The 20,792-nt window shown below is 37.2% G+C and overlaps 1 protein-coding gene across 1 annotated transcript; it reads left to right on the top strand.

Moving 5' to 3' along the window:
• The first annotated feature begins 2,842 nt into the window (after window positions 1-2,842).
• Window positions 2,843-8,506, top strand: LOC149175742 (uncharacterized). Its single transcript, XM_089419739.1, has 3 exons — window positions 2,843-3,318; window positions 3,413-3,503; window positions 8,103-8,506. The coding sequence occupies exons 1-3, from the start codon at window positions 3,246-3,248 to the stop codon at window positions 8,209-8,211; spliced, it is 273 nt and encodes a 90-aa protein (XP_089275865.1). The 5' UTR covers window positions 2,843-3,245; the 3' UTR covers window positions 8,212-8,506.
• Window positions 8,507-20,792: the final 12,286 nt, after the last annotated feature.

The following is a 20,792-nucleotide window of genomic DNA, read 5'->3' as shown; positions in this document are numbered from 1 at the left end:
TAAACTTAACTTCGAGACAAAGTTCCTTAAAGATGGGGAGTACTATAATAATAAAAATATTAAATAATAAATTATTAAAATAATATTAAAATATAAGTAAATAAATAAGAAACAGTAAAGAGAATAATAATAATAAATAAATAAAATAGTAAATAATAAACCAGAGTTCTAAAAGAGAATAATAATAATAAGTAAATAAAATAGTAAATAATAAACCAGAGTTCTAAAAGAGAATAATAATAATAAATAAATAAAATAGTAAATAATAAACCAGAGTTTTAAAAGAGAATAATAATAATAAATAAATAAAATAGTAAATAATAAACCAGAATTCTAAATAAATATATATAAAAGTAAACTATAAAAATAGTAAAAATAAGTAAAGTTAACAAAAACAAAAAAAATAAAAATAAAAAAGAATTAATAAATATATATAAAAGTAAACTATAAAAATAGTAAAAATAAGTAAAGTTATCAAAAACAAAAAAAATAAAAATAAAAAGGAATTAGATTAAATTAAATTAAACTTAAAATAAAGAAATAAAAGTTGCATGTTGACACATGAAATATGTGCATGTGGACCCTTTTCCATTTTTTGGTCTATTTAATGGATGATGAGGAGGATGAGATTCATCCATTCCTTCATCTATTCTCTTGGAAGAAAAGTGTTGTGAGACAAAGGATTCCTTGGCAGTAGTACGTTGATTGAGGGCTCGGGAGTGGCCAATTGTAGAAAGATTATGTGCAGCTGAGCCTACAGTTGGGTGAAGAGTCGTCCCCAAAACTTTGTTGCGGTTAGCGAGATTCAAATAACGATTAACTCCAAAATTACAAGCAAGGAATATTATCACTATAGGTAAGTTGTTTTTGCTCATATTTCTCAAAATTCTATCCTAATTAGTTGAATAGAAGTGTGTTAATTATAAATTACATAATTGATCTAATTAGTTGCATATTTAAATTGTGGGTTGTTACAGAGGGCACTTGCCAACAACAACTCTCCTAGAGTTGCACTTGGGCATCTTTCTAGAGGCCGCTAACCAACTAATTACGATTGTCCGAATAAAAAAGGCACATAAGTAAAACATAAATAGAATTTTGTAGAGTATTTACAATGAGTTTTCCTTTGTGAGGGAAAAAGAAAAGTTTACTAAGATGCTCTTGTATCAATTATCCATGTCAAGATCATACAAAGATATTATAAAGTGAAAGTATATACATAAAAGTCTTCATATATATGCTTTAAGGACAAAACAATTTTAAAGGGGAAAGAAATGTTATGAACATAAATATATAAAATAATATAATTAAACAATATATATTTTAAAACCATAATATACTTAAACAATAATTTTTTTAAACCATGATGAATCAATTGTTTGAGTAATCTAGGTGAAGCCTAAGATCAAACCTAGAGATTGCCGCTATAACACCAAGAATATATCAACCCACAAAGTAGATATAGCAAGAATTTATAACTTAGTAAGAGTCAAGACTCTAAGAGGGTGGGGGAGCCTACTCCTTTAGCCTTATCACAAAGGGCAAAAAATACCCCCTGTAATATTTGAAATTGCACGGAGGGGATAACATCCCATTGTGTCAACCACTCGGTTGTCCAACAAAAAGACTATAATTAAATAATAATTAGTATAATGAAAAGACATGTTTCAATAAACATGACTTTTCATATTCATAATAATAAACATCCTACCTAAATATATATCCCTCATTGTATTCCATCATATATTTCAAATATTTTATACAAATTTTATTCTTCTCCATACAAATAAATGTAAGGTTTCATTTGTGAGTCTCTTTTATAAATAGATTTGTTGGCATAATATGCTAGGACTCTGGGTTGTCACATAATATCTCATATGTTTAAACATCATTTTGAATACCAAGGATACCGAATGGCTATTCTAAACCCTTACAATATGATACCTTCTACAATGAACTTGTTTTCTAAAAAGATTCATGGTAAAACTTCACTAACCCTTTTATGTTTCCAAACAATATATCTAATGTTCAATAGGGACGCCAAATGCCATTTCTAGAGCTTTATTAACTCACTAGTGCATGTAAGTTAGGTTAAGAGTTTCATGGTGAGTGTCCCTGTTAAATATTTTTTTTTGATATTTTGTTAGATCTTCATGTTTGTCTTAAATAAGTCTAACAGACAATACCAACGAGCATAGATTCATCACAGATCGAATATGCGCTAAGAGGGTTCCAATTTCTTCATTGCAATTTTTTTTATGAGTTTACATTATTTAAATGTTTTGTATAGTTATTTTTTTATTTTAATATTTAAAAAAAAAATATTTCAACTTTATCACAGATGGACGAAGTTACACATCACACTGGGTTGTAGAATGAACTTTTGATAGAGATCCAATTTCTTTACGTGCGATTTTGTTTTTATCAGTCTACATTATTTTAATGTTTTGTATAGTTATTTACTTTTTTTTTAATATATTTTTAAAATTTTTATTTTTGTCAATATGAACAAAATTTCGACTTCATGTTAGAAAGACAAAGTTACACATCATACTAAGTTGTAAAATAAATCTCTCAACTCAACCAAACACAAACACAAGCAGGCAACTTTTTCTTGACTCTTAGACGTGTGGGAGTCTTTTTTAAGACGAGTGGCCGTCTCTTTTTTAAGGGGACTTGGTTCAATATCAATCATTAAATAGTTGCTTTACAGTGGTGGTCACGTGACAAAGGAAAACGTGTTTGGTCCGCCGTTGGGTTACCGCCTTTGAACGTTGATTTATTTTCGGGCTTGAAAATTGATTTATAAAACCACGTGAAACTGAAACCCAGCAAAGTGAAAAACCGCCTACCGCCAAACCTTGACCTCTTCTTACCACACTCTTCTAACCCAGCGGAATGAAAAACTGCCTTGAGCCACCCTTCGATTCTTCTTCCTCCGTACTATATTAAGAGAATAACCACAGAAATCACTAACAACCTTGGCTTCTTCTTACCACGTGAATCTGAAACCCAGCGAAGTAAAAAACCGCCGTGAACCAACTTTTGCCTGCTTCTTCCTCTCTATATTAAGAGAGAAATCACGATTTTTTTAACAGGAGTCTTAATTTTCTGTCTACAGAGGAGAGGCCAAGGATATTCGTACCTCAAGACCAACGAATTTCAAATTCGCAGGCAATCGTGGGTGTCTTTGCAGATTCGCAGTATTGAAAACTGTTTTGACTGATTGAGAAGAAAATCTTGCGATGGCGGAAGAAGGCAAGAGCGTAATCGCATCTGCGAGAACATGGGTTTCCCAGCACAAGCTCCGTGCTGTTGGTAAGTGCATCTCAATGTTTTCCATGGATAATTGATATCCTTGTAATTAGGTCTTGCATCCCTTATTGAATCGTGAAGGTTTTGATGTTCGCAGGATCCCTATGGCTGACTGGGTTGGCTGGTTCCTTTGCTTACAATTGGTCTCAACCCAATATGAAAACCAGTGTTAAGATCATCCATGCAAGGTACATTTTTTTACCGTGCCTCATTCTTGATTAGGCGTTTTTAAAGTTGATCAGATTTTCTGTTTGTGTAGTAAATATAAGGGTTTTGAATTTGCCCTGGAAGTTCTGCATCAGCAAGGTAGATCTGGTGAATGCTTTAATTGTTTGCATTTGTCATTTGATGGTTAAAATTTTAATTCAAATAAAATCCCCTTACCCATAGTGACTATTTATCATGATTGAATTTGTATACGAAGGGAAAAATTTCCATGCCCAAAAATGTTGGGAGTATACATATCACAAGTTTGCCAAAAATTTAGTGATTCTGTTCGTTACTCCGTATCGAATCCGAACACTAATTTGGCCGAACCAATTTTTTGCCCGAATTTCCTAATTTTTGGCTCTGATTCAGCTGAACTTGGTCACCATGTCTATTAGTAAGTGTATCATTACTCCTTTGGATCCGACCTGCGAAGGTGGGGCATTGCTCTGTTTGGATTGATTCCCAACATCTCTTCTCTGATGAACATTTTCCTTACATCCCTTCCTGATGCGCCTTTTACGTGGTTCTCTTGGAATCCTGCTTCCTAACTGCTGTTTTCTATTGTAGAGCTCTCTCTGTTATTGTCGTATGCAATATGCCTCACATTGCAGTAGTAAGTGTTTCTCGGCCTTCACCTCTACTTTTTCACTAATTAGGGATGTCTTGCTGTTCCATTCCTCAGAATTCTTCCATCCTCCTGTCTTGCATCGCAATCTCCCTGAGCTAGTTGTGATTTGTGCCAATGCCTTCTTCTCTCTCCTCCTGATGTTTAATTTCAAGTATTTCTGAATTTTGATTTCTCTATCCAGATTGGAGTTGTTTATGTAATATTGCTTATTTTTGTTTGTGTTTCTTTTCCTTTTATCTGTGCAAGGGAATTTTTAGATCGTTTTTATCTTATGGGCAGCTTTCTTTTGTTAAACACCTGCTGTCAAACCACTGTTCTCATTGAATTTTTCATTTTTCTTCTTCTTTTTAAGACCTCTTGCTTGTATTTGCTGATATCCCTTTTTGTCCTTGTCGTCCCCTTTTGTCAGTATAATATTTGGTTTGGCATTGGGAAAATTATTTTAAGGAAAACATACAAGACCAATTGCCCTAAAATTGATTTGGAGTTGGAGCGAAGCTCAAGGCTCAGAGATAACTCAGTGCTTGTTAGGTATCCATGTTCTCACCATGTCTTGGGAATTAACGGTAACAGTTTGTTCGTCTGCTTCTCTATGTGCTCTGAAGAGAGGGAATACCCTACTCATAGAGGTCTTTGCTCATTAAATAGCTAAAATGATTTTGAATGCTCAATTTTTGAACACATTATAATTATAATAATGTTGTGCTGGGAAAGCAACTTGCAGGTGTTATGTAAGTTTGATATTTTGGTTAGTTACATTTACATATCCAGAAACCCTTCATTATAAGGGACACTATCAGTTTACCAACCAAAGCCCTTCCCCTTCTTTGTCCCCTATGTTTGATTTCAAACTACCTCATGAAGTGCAGGATCTTTGCTTCTCTGTAGACACGGATTTCCTAGTTTCTTGTGTAGGAGTCTTTGCTTCTCTGTAGACATGGATTTCCTAGTTTCTTGTGTAGGAGAAGAGTCCTTTGAAGCTGTTCTATCACTTTATTTGATTAGGCTCTTGAAGAGTTCTAGCTGTTTCTTGTTCTAGGTTGAGGGCATGGCAGTAACATCATACGAACGTTTTGGGGGAGATGAGATGCTCCTTACCTTTCTGCGTTAAATCTCATTCCACTTGTTTGTAGATGATCGAGGGACCTTCTAGGAGAGAATTTCCCTCATCTTTTCCTATCCTGGTAAATCTTCCTGTGTTCCCTCTTGATCGATTTGATCAAGAATTGTTTGTTGCGAGATCTCTGCCTCTGTTCTGAATTTCTCTCTATTCCTGGAGAATCATTGAATGGTCCCTTGGATTTTAGAGTTCGCCCTATGACTTCTTTGAGCCATGCAAAGTTGTCGCTGGTGAAGATTTATCAAACTTCTTCGATTTTTATCTTTGCTTTCTTGGAGTTCGTACCTGTGTTTTTTTAGGTGAGTTTTGTTTCTGAAGGATTTGCTTTAATCTTGTGTCAGGTGTTATGTAAGTTTGATATTTTGGTTAGTTACATTTACATATCCAGAAACCCTTCATTATAAGGGACACTATCAGTTTACCAACCAAAGCCCTTCCCCTTCTTTGTCCCCTATGTTTGATTTCAAACTACCTCATGAAGTGCAGGATCTTTGCTTCTCTGTAGACATGGATTTCCTAGTTTCTTGTGTAGGAGAAGAGTCCTTTGAAGCTGTTCTATCACTTTATTTGATTAGGCTCTTGAAGAGTTCTAGCTGTTTCTTGTTCTAGGTTGAGGGCATGGCAGTAACATCATACAAACGTTTTGGGGGAGATGAGATGCTCCTTACCTTTCTGCGTTAAATCTCATTCCACTTGTTTGTAGATGATCGAGGGACCTTCTAGGAGAGAATTTCCCTCGTCTTTTCCTATCCTGGTAAATCTTCCTGTGTTCCCTCTTGATCGATTTGATCAAGAATTGTTTGTTGCGAGATCTCTCCCTCTGTTCTGAATTTCTCTCTATTCCTGGAGAACCATTGAATGGTCCCTTGGATTTTAGAGTTCGCCCTATGACTTCTTTGAGCCATGCAAAGTTGTCGCTGGTGAAGATTTATCAAACTTCTTCGATTTTTATCTTTGCTTTCTTGGAGTTCGTACCTGTGTTTTTTTAGGTGAGTTTTGTTTCTGAAGGATTTGCTTTAATCTTGTGTTGTCCTTTCTGCAAATCCTCTTGCTCCTCTTGGAGAATTTCTTGTCAGGGGTTCCTTTGTTTCTTAATCTCTCTACCGCTTTTGGCATACCTTTCTTAAAGTGGCCATTATTTTGGTGAAAATCTACATTTTAATGAATTTTTCTCCCACGCCAAGTCTTGCCTTTAAGTATCCTTATAAAGTTTTCAAGGAAGGTCTTTCTTGGATCTAATAACTTTACATGGATTATGGTGTAAATAGCCAACTTTCTTAAACTAGTTGGTTTTTCCATAACCATAAAGGAGCCTAGAGAGTCTCCTATATGTATAGAGGATAACTCATTCCAAATTTTAAGAGGTCAAAAAGGAAGGAATACCCAGATTGATGCTGTCGCCGTTATTTCCAATTTATATCATGGCCCGGAGTCCAAAATTTCATGAACAGGCTTGTTCTTCTCATGAATCACATCACCCTTAAAAACTGAAGTATGCTCCCTCAGGAAGGACTATTTATGTTCATGGGGCATTTGGTATGGAAGTAGGAGACTTCCCTGTAACGTTGTAACTGTGAGTCCATCCTGACCATTTTCGGGTTTGAGGAGGATTCTCCATGCTGCAGCTGTTTGATTATAAACGAGTCACAAATGACGGTGATAAATTGTACCTCCCTGCCTCCTGACAATTTAAAGCCTCGATACATAACTTGGACTTCAGCTCCATCGTTTGTGGCTTTCTCTAAAGCCCAAGCAATTGTCACAACCTGTCATCCATTTGGATGATCCTCCCATTACCCGTTGCCCCAAAATTGTGGCTGTAATGGATGAGAGGGTTGGCTATCTTCCAATTTGGTGTGTGCAGAGAGTGCAATCCAAGCCTCATATTTTACCAACTACCTCGCTGCCTCCTGACAATTTAAAGCCTTGATACATAGCTTGGACTTTGGCTCCATTGTCTGTGGCTTGCTCTAAACCCCAAGAAATTGTCACCACTTGTCATCCATTTGGATGATCCCCCAATTGCCCGCTGGCTCCAAAATTGTGGCTGTAATGGACAAGAGGGTTGGATATCATCCAATTAGGTGTGTGCAGAGAGTGCAACGCAAGCTTCATATTTTACCACTACGTCGTTACCACTACCTCCTTGTGCCCACATGGCAATGTCAGGGGCTACCATTGCCTTTATGGGAATTGAACCTAGTCATTGGTGAAAACATGTCAGGGGCTGCTGCTGCCGTTATGGGGATTGAACCTAGTCACTGGTGAAAACATGTCGGGAACTGCTGTTGCTCTTATGGGAATTGAACGGTGAACCTAGTCATTGGTGAAAACATGTGAGGAGCTGCTGTTGCTCTTATGGGAATTGAACCTAGTCACTGGTGAAAACATGTCAGGAGCTGCTGTTGCTCTTATGGGAATTGAACCTGGTCACTGGTGAAAACACGTTTCTCACCAGTGGATCCAACACCTTTCTATGACAGCACATTAATAACAAGTTATTATTTTTTTTTAGTTATTATCAGGCTAAGAGATGAAAGTTATGTACGAATTAGTCTATAGAGAGAAATTGTAGGTCCATGACTTGGAAATAGAGTCTTTATTTTGATCTTAGTGTCAATTTTGGAATAGAAATGAAGACATAAAACATGTTCGTCATGAATATTTTAGTTTGAATTCTGTTTGGAGAAATGGAGAGGACTTGAAGTTCAAAGTTTCTGTCCGGGGATTTGTTATTTCATATTTTGTTCATGGATATTTAACGTCCAGTTTGCTTTAGAATTTTGCTGCTTCAGGTTGGGTGACCATGTTGGTCTATGTTTTTTGCAGGTTGCATGCACAAGCCTTGACACTGGCAGCATTAGCAGGAGCTGGTATTGTCGAATACTATGAACATAGATCAGGAGAGAAGGCAAAGCGATATGAAAAGCATATTTAGTAGTGGGCATGTGACAGGCTCACTCAGATTTTAGGCTACAAACAAGTATAGGCAGCACTGAAATTTTGCAGGCAACATGCCATGTTTGAATATGGTTTAACATAAGCCAAGTTATACCTTCGAATGCTATGCTTTAACATATTTCGATGAATTTACAACTGAATCAAGGAAAGTTATTATTGTGTTTAAACTAAGAAAAGGTTCCTTAATGGTGCCTGTATTTATCTCTATTTTTTGTTCTGACCGTCTGATCTGTAATTCGAAATTTAATTTAATATATCGATTATTTCAGTTATTCCTTTTGCGTATATGCGAGACATGAACCTCATTTATTAAATTGTAAAAATTTCGTTCCTGATATATATGTGAAATGTGTTTCTGGACAACTGGTTATTAATGATTGGTCTTTAATAATATGGGGAACGAATTCTTGTTAAGTCACAATAATCGTTACTTCCATACTCCTAGCCTTATCAGGATGGCTACTATGAATAGTATACAACTAGATAATATACAGGTGCTGGGTTGTAGGAGTAAAGGTGGAAGCTATTCATTTCTTGCTGCTGGGTTGTAGGAGTCAAGGTGGAAGCTGTTCATTTCTTGCTGCAGTGATATCATCTGTTTGGTCTTTAGTGTGTTCGTGGCAAAGACTAAGAAGACTAACACAATTTCAAGACATGTTTTACTTCTTTTCCTCCACCATGCCACAAGCTAAAAAAATTTGTTTACAAAGTTTGTTAAAATGTTAACGGAGCTTTAATATCAAGGACAACAATTATTACTATTACCTTCTTAGTAGTTTTCATTATTTTTCATATTGTATTTTTATTTATTTATTTATTTTTCACAAAAGAATTTGCAATTTCTTCTATTAATAGAGAGCCACTAAAGTAGTTTTCATTAGTTTTTATTTTTATTTTTATTTTAAACCCCATCCCTTCTCTTTTATATTCCTTGAAAAAAAAAAAAAAACCAAAAAGGTTTTCCCCCATCCCATCGCTTTTATATTCCTCCAAACAAAATTCTGTTAACTGCCCCTTTGAAAGAGATCAAAATTTCAATTCTGTTAACTGTCCCTTTCAAAGAGATCAAAATTTCAATTCCTTAAATTATGTCACGATAAACCACAAATTAAATAAAAGCAGGAATTCCATACCTAAACCATATCAGGTAGACTCATGTATTTATAAAATCCTTGCCTTCAGATAAAGGCCATAAACAGATACCGAGACCTAGCATTTAGATTTCTTGAAAAAAAATTGTGTTAACATTCCCTTTGAAACAGAGATCAAAATTTCATTTTCATAAATAATGTCTTGATAAGGAACAAATTACATAAAAGGAGGCATCCCATACCTAAACCATATCAGGTAGACTCCTGTATTTATAAAATGCTTGTCTTCAGATAAGCCAACAAATTACATAAAAGGAGTCATCCCATACCTAAACCATATCAGGTAGACTCCTGTATTTATAAAATGCTTGTCTTCATATAGGCCATAAACAGATAGAGACCTAAAATCCTTGTCTTCAGATAAAAGCGATTAAAGATACAGATACCTAGCATTTAGAGAATCATCCATTCAGAAACATTGAGGATTAAGCTGACATGGACACCTCAGAACTATCTCTCTTGGAATGATGAATCCACTTCTCATTCGGATCCCACAAAATATGCGTGATAGAAAATCATTAAATGTGTCTGCTACCTCTCTTAGCCGTTCACCTGTGGGTTCCCATGGGTTTGAGCCTTTCTATGTAAATGTGCGTCAGCTATAATCTCTGCGAACTTATTGGATTTGTCTGTGTTCCTCAATTATCAAGGGATGCATTTCTGTGTAGGGATTCTGTATTTGAAAATCATATGTGCTAAAATATTTTATGAGGAAGTAAGATAACGCTCTGAAATTTTATAAGCTTTTTTCTCGGAGTTTTTTCTATGGAGTCTGTTGACACCTAATCATAGGGATTGGGTGAACAATTGTAAATAATGTAAATAATTAATAAGAGAAAATGAAGAGTCATTGGGAGATGAAACTCAAGAGTCACTTCCTCGTATAGATGCATTTCTGTGTAGGGATTCTGTATTTGAAAATCATGTGTGCTAAAATATTTTATGAGGAAATTAGATAACGCTCTAAAATTTTTTAAGCGTTTCTCTCGGAGTTTCCTCTATGGAGTCTGTTGACACATAGGGATTGGGTGAACAATTGTAAATAGTGTAAATAATTAATAAGAGAAAATGAAGAGTCATTGGGAGATGAAACTCAAGAGTCACTCCTTCATGTATATAACTATGAACAGCGCAAATGAATAAGAGCCTATTTTTAGCATCCCTGCCCTTGTAACTCCCTTTTTGCGTATTTTGCCTATGGTCTGTTCATATTGCAAAACTGACACCTCTGACTGTGGTGCGGTGAGTGCATATTTTGTGATGTTGCATTATGGCAAAGGCTGGCTTGTATGTCGGTGAGCTTCCAGTGATTACCTCCCCGCGTCTCCAGAGGTATAACATGCTATTAATTTAAAACACTTCCACTGTGGGACATGACTCGACTATTGTGGTGCCATTGTGGCTCTGAGCCACACTGTTTCCATGTTGTTTTCAATTTTCTCATTATCGACTCCCCATTTTTGTGCAGTGGAATCGTGGTCCACAACAAGTTATATACTATCCATGGTTGCTCCCTCACGCTATTTGGTATTACTCTGGTATCATTCATAACACCTCCCTCACGCTGTTTAATACACCATTCCACCGCTTTGTATTGTTATGAAAGTATATGCTTTACTTGATTGCGCCCATTACCATCGAGTAACTTCATTTGTATTGAAACAAGCCATCACCCATTTCTGATTGCCTAGACCTTGTTGGTATACCGTGGTGAACCTGACGTTGAATGCTCCCTCCCTCACGCATTCGGCCTCTCTAAACTCTTTCGGCTAACAGCCGCCCCCGTGGAATGGCTATCCACTTCCCCACAAATTATCGACTTCTTGGTGGAGTCTTGGCACAGTATATACAGTGAAAGGGTTGTCCATATCAACTCTTGTTTGATACAAAGGCCTTCTTGGACCCAAGTTTTATACATCAGTTTCTTCACGAGTAATTGCTCCTTCAAGTTCTTGTTCAGGGACCGAATTGGGAATTATTGTCACAGTGGTTTTTTTGGTTTCAGACTCATTCATTAGAGGCCTCTCCACATACGGCCCCTCTTCCGACCTCTCCACATACAACGTCTCCACGTGGCCTCTCCACATACAACCTCTCCCATACGCCCATACTCCTGTCGCTGCTCTGCTAGATACACCCTCCCCCACATATAAACCCTTCCACATAAACCACCTACCCCACAAAATACCTCTGTCCTATATATCAAAGTGATTTTTTTTCCCAATTTTACACCAGAACTGCATTTTTTAACCCTAGAGGTGCAACTTTTTACATTGGCAGCAAATTTTTTTATAGTACACAGATTTTTAAAATGCATTCATTGATATCTATTGTGGGAGTAGTTCTCAACGGCAAGGAGAACTATCCAGAATGGTCGCGGAAAATCAAACACACTCATTTTTAATGAGCTGTGGAAATGAGTGTGTTGGAAATGGAGACAAAGAACCAGAACAACCTACCTTAGACAAGGAATTCGCCATTTGAGAAAATAAGAACAACAAGACTTATGCCTTGATTGTAGCATCAGTAAATGAAGAGGGGAGTCGCCATATTTCGCCATTTTCAAATGCTTTCGAAGCCTTACAAAAACTAAAGGAAGTCTATGACTCACACTCTGCACTTGAAGTTGTTCAATTCATGATTAAATTGTTCAGCCTTGAATTACAAAATGATGATCCTCTTGCTCTTGCATCAGAAGTAAAATCTATTATGTATGATATCAAAGTCACTAATGTTGAACTGGACATTCTTTTGATAGCTTTTACTAAAGCACTTTATCCCACTTACTGAAATTATCTTGAGTCATTGCAAGCAAATGAGAACTTGAAAGAAATTACCTTTGACTCCCTTGTAAAGAAATTTGCCGAAAGAGAAAAGGATTTTGGGAAGAAGAAAACTCCTCAGTGTTTAGAAGAGGCTATGTGACTTGCACATAGAGAGAAAAATCTTGCTCAAGATTCTTCTAAAGGAAGAGGTGGTTGAAGAGGAAGAGGAAGAAGAAATTTCAGAGACAGGGGGGCAGACACTCAAGGAGAAAAGTCAGATTTGCATTGCATACGTTGCAATAGAGTTGGATCACATGATGCATCCACATGCAAGTGGCCTTAGGACAAATTGAGTAGGAAAGAAACCAACCCAAAGGTAAAACTAATGACAAAGAGAAAGGTAAAGCACCTGAATCCGCTCACTATGTTGTGGCACATTGTAATATTGGAGTAAATGAAGACTTGTTTAATGTTTCACTTGCTTCTTGGAAAAATGATTGGTTGTTTGATTCAAAAGCAACTTGCCACATGACCTTTAGAAGAGATTTTTTTGAAGAATTTATTGACAATGTTGATGGAGCAGTATACTTTGCACACAAATCAAAACTCAAGCCATCTGGGCTTGGCACAATCAGGTTTAAATTCCCTTGTCTTCTAGACTTTCTTCTGCATGATGTTTTATATCTCCCACAACTAAGGAGAAACTTGTTGTCCTTGGTCCACATCCGCCAGCAAGGATACTCCATTCATATGTTTGATGGCAAAGTTGAGGTGAGAAAAGCATCAGATCACTCACTTGTCATGACGTGGATAGAAGAAGAAAGGCTTCTCAAGCTACAAGGTACCTCTGCTCGTGCACAAAATTTTTCATACAATTCTCATTATGATGAAGGTACATTTCCATCAAGTTTATTATGGCATGATAGATTTGGACACTTGAACTATGACAGCCTCCGCTTGTTGAAGAAAAATGGTGTTACTGGTTTGTCTACAATTCCTAGGAAACTTAAGCAATGTCATGCTTGCATTCTAAGAAAACATGGCAAACAATCTTTTCATGATTCACATTCCAGAGCACATAGAAAACTTGAACTCATTCATTCAAATTTATGTGGTCCAATCCCTGTTCCTTCTGCAAATGGAAATAAATATATGATGACATTTATTGATGGCTACACCAGAATGTGTCGGCTTTATTTATTGAAGAACAAATCTGATGCTTTTCAAACATTCAAAAACTTTCATACATGGATTGAAAATGATGCACAATCTCATATCAGCGCTATTCACACTGATAATGGAAAAGAATACACTTCAAATGAATTTGAAAACTATCTTCGCCAACATGAGATCAAACATCAAACAACTGTGCCTTATAATTCCCAACAGAACGGAGTAGCTGAAAGAATGAATAGGACAATCTTAAATATGTTGTGCTCCATGATGTTTTTCAAGAATGTAAAATTGATGTTTTGGGCTGATGCAATTCTATGTGCTGTATATGTAAAGAATAGATGTCCATTTAACGCTATTAGAAACAAGACTTCTTATGAAATGTGGTATGGGCACATTCCTTCGGTAAAGCATCTCAGGGTCTTTGGTTCCACCTGTTATGCCTTGATACCAAAAGTACATAGAAACAAACTTGGTGCAAGGAGTCGTAAGTGTATCTTCTTGGGGTATTCAAACACCTCCAAAGAATACTGTCTCTATGATGAAGTCAATAAAAGGTTTGTTGTATCTAGAGATGTAATCTTTCTTAAATCAATCAAAGCTGACAGTGTTGTTGAGCGGCAACTTGATCGATTGGATAGATTTGCAAATGTAAAATCATTTCAAGAATTTGATAATCAGATTCCACATCTTGAAGGGGGGATTCCTATACTGGATCAACCTGTGGAATCTTCTTCTGAAGCACTCTCTCCCCTTATGAAACTCCAACCACTGATGATACTTTGAGTGATGTGATTGAAATAATTGAGAAATTCAATCTTGATTTAGTCCCAACTCAATCAACTGAGCAGCCTGGACCATCTTAGAAAGGTCCCCCAAAGTGGCTGACAAAGACACTTGAAAGTGTTCATCCTGATGAAGTTGGAAAGATAGGAACAAGAAATTCCACCCGGCAAAATGGAGGTGATGTAGATGACTCTGATTCACTTGTTGATATGGATGTTTCTTATGGTTGTGAATTGAATTTATCTACAGATTTTGAATCAACTTCCTTCAAAGAAGTCGCTTCTCATGATGAATGGAAAGAAGCGACGCAAAAGGAGTATGATGCCTTGATAAAGAATGGCACTTGGAAGCTGGTTGATCCTCCATTGGGAACCAAACCAATTGGCTGCAAGTGGGTCTACAAGAACGTATAAAGTTGATGGCTCACTTGACAAACACAAAGCCAGACTTGTGGAAAAAGGTTTTTCACAGAAGGAAGGGGTCGATTATGAGGAGACTTTTTCCCCCACAACAAAATGGGCTACCATTGGAACACTCTTTTCCCTAGCAACTCAGAACGGTTGGAAAGTCCATCAAATAGATATAAAATCTGCTTTCTTGAATGGAGATCTAAAAGAGAATGTTTTTATGTCCCAGCATGAAGGATTTGCTGTGAAAGGACATGAACATAAAGTATGCAAACTTGTGAAATCCTTGTATGGCCTCAAACAAGCACCGCAAGCCTGGTATGAAAAATTAACTGAGCATCTTCTAAAACTCAATTTCAAACATTATGATCTTGATGATGCAACTTTGTTTGTCAAGAAAGTTGGCAAAACAATTGTATATCTTGTGGTATATGTAGATGATCTTTTGATAACAGGGAACAATGAGAGCTACATTGCATCCATAAAGAAGGAATTGAGGAAAGGTTTTGAAATCACTGATTTGGGCTATGTTCATTACTATCTTGGTATTGAAGTAACTCAGCGTCTGAAGTCCATATTCTTTTCTCAAAAGAAGTACATTGGAGATCTGTTGAACAGGTTTGACATGGCTAAATGCAATCCTCTAACTACTCCAATGGAACAAAACTTAAAGCTCACATCCATTGAAGGAAAAGAATTTGAGGATGCAACAAAGTATAGACAACTTGTAGGAAATCTCAACTACCTGACTACTACCAGACCAAACATTTTGTTTGCTGTTGGAATCCTCTCCGGGTTTATGCAAAAGCCTTGTGAGGGACATTGGTCTATTGCAAAAAGAGTTCTAAAGTACTTGAAGGGGACTCAAGAATTTAGACTCAAGTATACACAGGTGGGCGACTTCAGCTTAATTGAATATTTTGATTCAGACTTTGATGGAGACAAAGAAATGGGGGTATCTAATTCTAGTTATGCTATGAGTCTTGGATCAAGAGCTGTCTCCTCGAGATCACACAAACTGTTGGACACCTAATCCTCTATGGGTCAGTGTGGAAGCCGAATAGATTAAAGGAGTCCAAGAGACCACTTGGAATATGAATCCAAGGGTCACACCATGTACTATAAATGTATATGTTTTGTTAATAAAAAATGTACTCTCATGTTTTATCTTTCATACTCTTTCTGCCATGTGTGTGTTTAACATGGTATCAGAGCAGGCTTATTCTTGCCCTTCATAATTACTTTGAGCCATTTGTTTTATGGCCTTTCTGTGCAGGTCATTTTTGCCATGACTTCTGCATTTCATGAATATTTTCTCAGCTAAATTCTAGCTGCAACCTCTGTCATTTCTCCAGCGCCATTTTTGACTCTCTCTGCTTTGTAACTCCCTATTCTGCCTATGGTATTCTGAATCCTATGCAGATTGGCTAGCCTGGCAGCTCTGACGCTTCTATTGACCTGAACGCATCATTATTCCCCTGGAACTCACTATTATTCCACTGCCCTGTTCCTTTTGCTACGCTGCTCCTGTGGCTGCTCCACCTGCATACAAAACGTTGCTCTCTGTCCATTATTCTGACATGGTCAAAATTAAGATGCTCTCTGTCCATTATGCGCATCTCTTTTGAATATTTTCTCTCCAATCTTACCGTGCACTGGAGGAGTCTTATATGTTGTATTGTGTTGAAATGCTATTGGAATTGAAGAAGTTACTTGATGCAAACGGGCTGCTGTCAAAATATATTGAAATCTCACTACACAGGAGGATGTAATTGCGGTGTGAACCTTGCCGCTGTTCTTGAATATCTGGCTACTGAGCTTTTGGAACTTGTTGGTAATGCTACTCAGGATAACAAGAAGAATCGTATAGTTCCAAGACATATTCAGCTCGCTGTTCACAATGATGAGGAGTTGAGCAAGTTGCTGGGTGCTGTAACCATTGCCAATGGAGGAGTCATGCCTAACATTCACCCGGTTCTTTTGCCTAAGAAATTTGGAAAAGATAAGGGGGAGATTGGATCTGCTTCTCAGTAGTTTTGATCCCGTGGCGTGTTGTTGAGCGATTTAGAATAGTATTTTTATTTGTAAATGATTGGGCGAACAAATCTATTTACATATATTTTTTATGAAATATGGTGAATGTCGTGAGCGTGGAATAATGATGTTGCTGTTAACTGCAAGAATGTCTACCCAAACATTACTGTTCTGCGGCATTTTTTCCATCGTGATTCCCTCCACAGCTTCGCTTGCCTGCCTCTGAACGTTGTAACCCTCGAGCCTCAGCGCTGTGCTACACGGCCAACCCCTCGAGCCTCAGCACTGTTCTGCTTGTTTGTTAATTTGGGATATGGCCAGATCCTTATGAAAGAAAACAATGGGCAGATTACAGATCAATGCTTCTGCTACTACCGCTTCAGCACTACTCCAAAAAATAAAATTTATAAAAAGAGAACATGATCATGCAATTCTCCGTGCTCGGAAATTTTGTGTATTTTGTGTGAACCCAGTGGTTCTCAACTTGGCTATAGCTCAAAACAGTATCTATCCACCACTCATAGACAAGCGGCTCCACTCCTCTCCTTATCCGTCGAGCGGCTTCGCACCATTTGAAATCTAAAATTCTACTTGCTATGGGGCCTATTTAACCTGACCTGCAAAACTTGCCACTACATCTCGACTATCTCTCGTATTAATTCTTCCTAGCTCTGCGTTAACCCATGTTTTGAATTATGTATTATGTGCGCCGCCTTGATTGAAAAGGACGATAGTGTTGACTGCGTATGGATGGTTTTAAATGTGGGTGTTGTTTGAAGGTTGATATATATGCATACTTCTTTGAAAAAAAAAGGATTTTGAAAGAAACTTTTTTGATGTATTTCAATTGAGTATTTATAGTGGAATGTGAAGCAGAAATTCTGGTGCCCTGACTGTGATTCAAAAGGCTGAGTCATTCTAGATCTAAGGGTTTCAAGAGTTGAGTTATAATAGGGAGAAAGCCGCATTATTCTAGATGCATCAGCAATAGCCTCAAGAGCTTAAGTTGATCAAATCATCCGCCATCACTCCATGTCTATTGAAAGGACACATTTCATCTAGCCATTGGAGAAGCCATGTTGCAATATTAGGATCAAAGGAATCGAACTACAGCGATTGATGTTATGATCTGATTTCTGCATGCTTGTAGCAACGAGTTTATGAGAGGCTGAGCTCGTGTACATGTTCCATATTTCATGTGCTTGTAGTACCTTGTAATGTGCATGCAACAGTCTATCAATATCTTGTGGTTTATTTGCTTCGTAAAGGAAGGGAAGATCTAGAGAAAGAGAGCACTTTACTGGGTTCACCAGAAAATTGCATTGAAGGCTTTTGTGCACGAATGTTAGTATTATATGGTGTATGGTCGATGAAATATAGAAGCTAATCTCATTTCTGTTGGGGTCTGTTATCACTAGAAAAGAAGAGAATGTGGGCTGCAAACTTGTCAAGCTAGACATTATGTTAAAACAACAATATTGGGATTGCTGTGTAGAAATTGAGGCACAAGACATTGTGAAATGAGAACATGAGCAGTGAAAATTAATTCGTGTTGAAAAGTTGGCAAATTAATTTTCTAAAACCATTATTGTTTCTACAAGTGCATTTTTGGTCATTTATTGATTTGATTGTTTAAATAATGGATAAAATTCATGGATTATTGAAGTTATTAAGCACTCTAATCTTATCCACTGGTGGAAGCACAGTTAAATTCAACAAAGACACTAAGAGATATTCAAACATCTTTACAACATGCACAAGAAAACATTGATTTTTTGCAGCTTGAATCTCAGCTACAACGCGCAGAATTACAACAATGGAGTCATCATTCTGAACCTGTTTTTGTTCAGAACAATGAAACAGAGTCCCATAAACAACAAGACAATAATGTTAAAGTTGATTCAGATCCATTTCCCAATAAAGTAATAGTTGTACATGCAAATACAAAAGTTCAGTTTGCACTTCCCAAGCCCATCATCAGACCTTGGGAACAATGTGTCCACAACAAGCACAAAACTGGTCTTGGATATGACAAGGACGTGTCCTTTCATATTCCAGACTACTCCAGGCCAATCCAATTTCAAAGTGTTGGATTTCTTCAAGACGGTTCATTTTCACCTGCTTCTCATGACAGTTCACCTCTAGCTGTTCCAGATTCTGCCCCTCTTCCACAGCGACAACAACAACAATAGATTGTGAAATGCCAACACTATGACCAAGTTGGCCATTTGAAAGATCATTGTTTTGATCTTCATCCATGTAAGCATTGTCATAAAACCAATCATTCTTCAAATAGATGCTTCAGAAACAAACCTCCTGCAAGAACAAAGATTCATCTTGGATGGATCGCTTCTTGGCAATGGGCATCAACAACCAAGAAGATATTTCAGTCACATGTCAGAACTTGTTCAAGAGTATTGAACAGTCTTGCAGTTGAGTTTTCTCCATCATCTCACCTTGTATCTGACAGGGGGGAAATGATGGTCATCTACAAGCTTCAAAGTCATATCAAGTGAGCCTGAGCCACAACCTGCCACACCAGTTTCAGAGTTGTAGCCAAAGACAAAGATGCCCCTGAGTATGCCTTCAGTTGGTAATTTGGGACACTTCCTCTAGCAAAAGACTTCATCTTCTTGCCAGTTTTGGAAGAGTTCTAGGAATAGAATTGGGGACACTTCCTCTAGCAGAAGACTTCAGCTTCTTGCCAGTTTTGGAAGAGTTTCAGGAATTGCATTAAGCATTCCAGAGTTGTTGGTTATCCTTAAACCATCACAGGTTGAGACTTCCCTTTTCAAGTTGAAGTTCTCCCTTTTATGCGAGGAGAGATCTCCCTTTCATGGTTGAAGGTTTCCCTCTTCAAAACATTAGGAGCAGTTCCTCTAGTAGAAGACTTGAGCTTCATATCAGACTTGGAAGAGTTCCGGGAACTACACTAAGCATTCCAGTGTTGGTGGTCATCCTTAAACCACCACCCTTTATACCAACATTTCAGAGAGCACATTCAGCCTAGTGCTGCCATGCATTTTTGCACATTTTATATTACAACTATCTTCTTGGACTCATACATAACCCTTCGGATTAAGGGGGGGGGGGATGTTGGACACCTAATCCTCTATGGGTTAGTGTGGAAGATGAATAGACTAAAGGAGTCCAAGAGACCACTTGGAATATGAATCCAAGGGTCACACCATGTACTATAAATGTATATGTTTTGTTAATAAAAAATGTACTCTCATGTTTTATCTTTCATACTCTTTCTGCCATGTGTGTGTTTAACACAAACAATCAGTTCCAGCAGATTCCACAACAAAGGCAGAATATGTGGCAGCAGCTGAGGCAACAAAAGAAATTGTGTGGCTTAGGAAAATTTTGGAAGATTTGCAGGTAAAACAAGTACATTTGACTCCATTCATGATTGAAAATACCTCTGCAATAAAGTTGGCCAAGAACCCAAAGTTCCATGATCAAACGAAGCACATCACTACAAAATATCATTTGATTCGACATCATGTTGAGGCTGAAACAATCCATCTTCACCATTGTTCCACTAATGAGTAGATTGCAGACATCTTCACCAAAGCGCTTGGGAGAGAAAAGCTTGAAAGATTCAAAACGATGCTTGTACTCACCAACATCCCTTCAGATTAAGGGGGGGAATGTTGACACCTAATCATAGGGATTGGGTGAACAATTGTAAATAGTGTAAATAATTAATAAGAGAAAATGAAGCATCATCGGGAGATGAAACTCAAGAGTCACTCCCTCATGTATATAACTATGAATAACCCAAATGAATAAACATATTCTCATTTGAGGAGTTACCTGCTAGCCTGACAAAGTCACCATTCCACACATTTGAGTTTCCTCTATGGAATCGCCATTCCACACTTTTGAGCTAAATGTAATATGTTGTATCTTTTCTAAATATACGAAACCTATAGACATTGAGAAATTGTTTGATCCTTGGTCGTTCCACCCTTTGTCGTTCCATGTCCTTCTCTAAAAGGGACTTTCAATGTCCAAACCTTATTCCTTGAGGCTAATCAGAAAAATACTACATTGAAAACTGATCCTTAGTCATTCCATCTCCTTCTCTGAAAAGGACTTTCAATGTTCAAACCTTATCCTTGAGGCTAATAAGAAAAATACACATTGAGAAATTGTTTGAACCTTCTTCCTACACTTAAAACTGATCCTTGATCGTTCCATGTCCTTGTCCAAACCTTATTCCTTGAGGCTAAT

Source organism: Pinus tabuliformis, chromosome 4_1 (genome assembly GCF_031772625.1).
Source record: "Pinus tabuliformis cultivar Carrire ecotype Pingquan chromosome 4_1, CPIR1, whole genome shotgun sequence".
Lineage (NCBI taxonomy): Eukaryota > Viridiplantae > Streptophyta > Pinopsida > Pinales > Pinaceae > Pinus > Pinus tabuliformis.
Note: the sequence above shows the minus strand (reverse complement) of the source record. Positions and strands in the feature narration are given on the sequence as shown.

What these genes read in the sequence shown, in the direction of transcription:
- LOC149175742 (XM_089419739.1), top strand. Translation starts at nt 3,246, where the DNA reads ATGGCGGAAGAAGGCAAGAGCGTAATCGCATCTGCGAGAACATGGGTT. An exon ending in GCACAAGCTCCGTGCTGTTG is followed by an intron (nt 3,319 to 3,412) that starts GTAAGTGCATCT and finishes TGATGTTCGCAG; the next exon opens with GATCCCTATGGCTGACTGGG. An exon ending in GTTAAGATCATCCATGCAAG is followed by an intron (nt 3,504 to 8,102) that starts GTACATTTTTTT and finishes TGTTTTTTGCAG; the next exon opens with GTTGCATGCACAAGCCTTGA.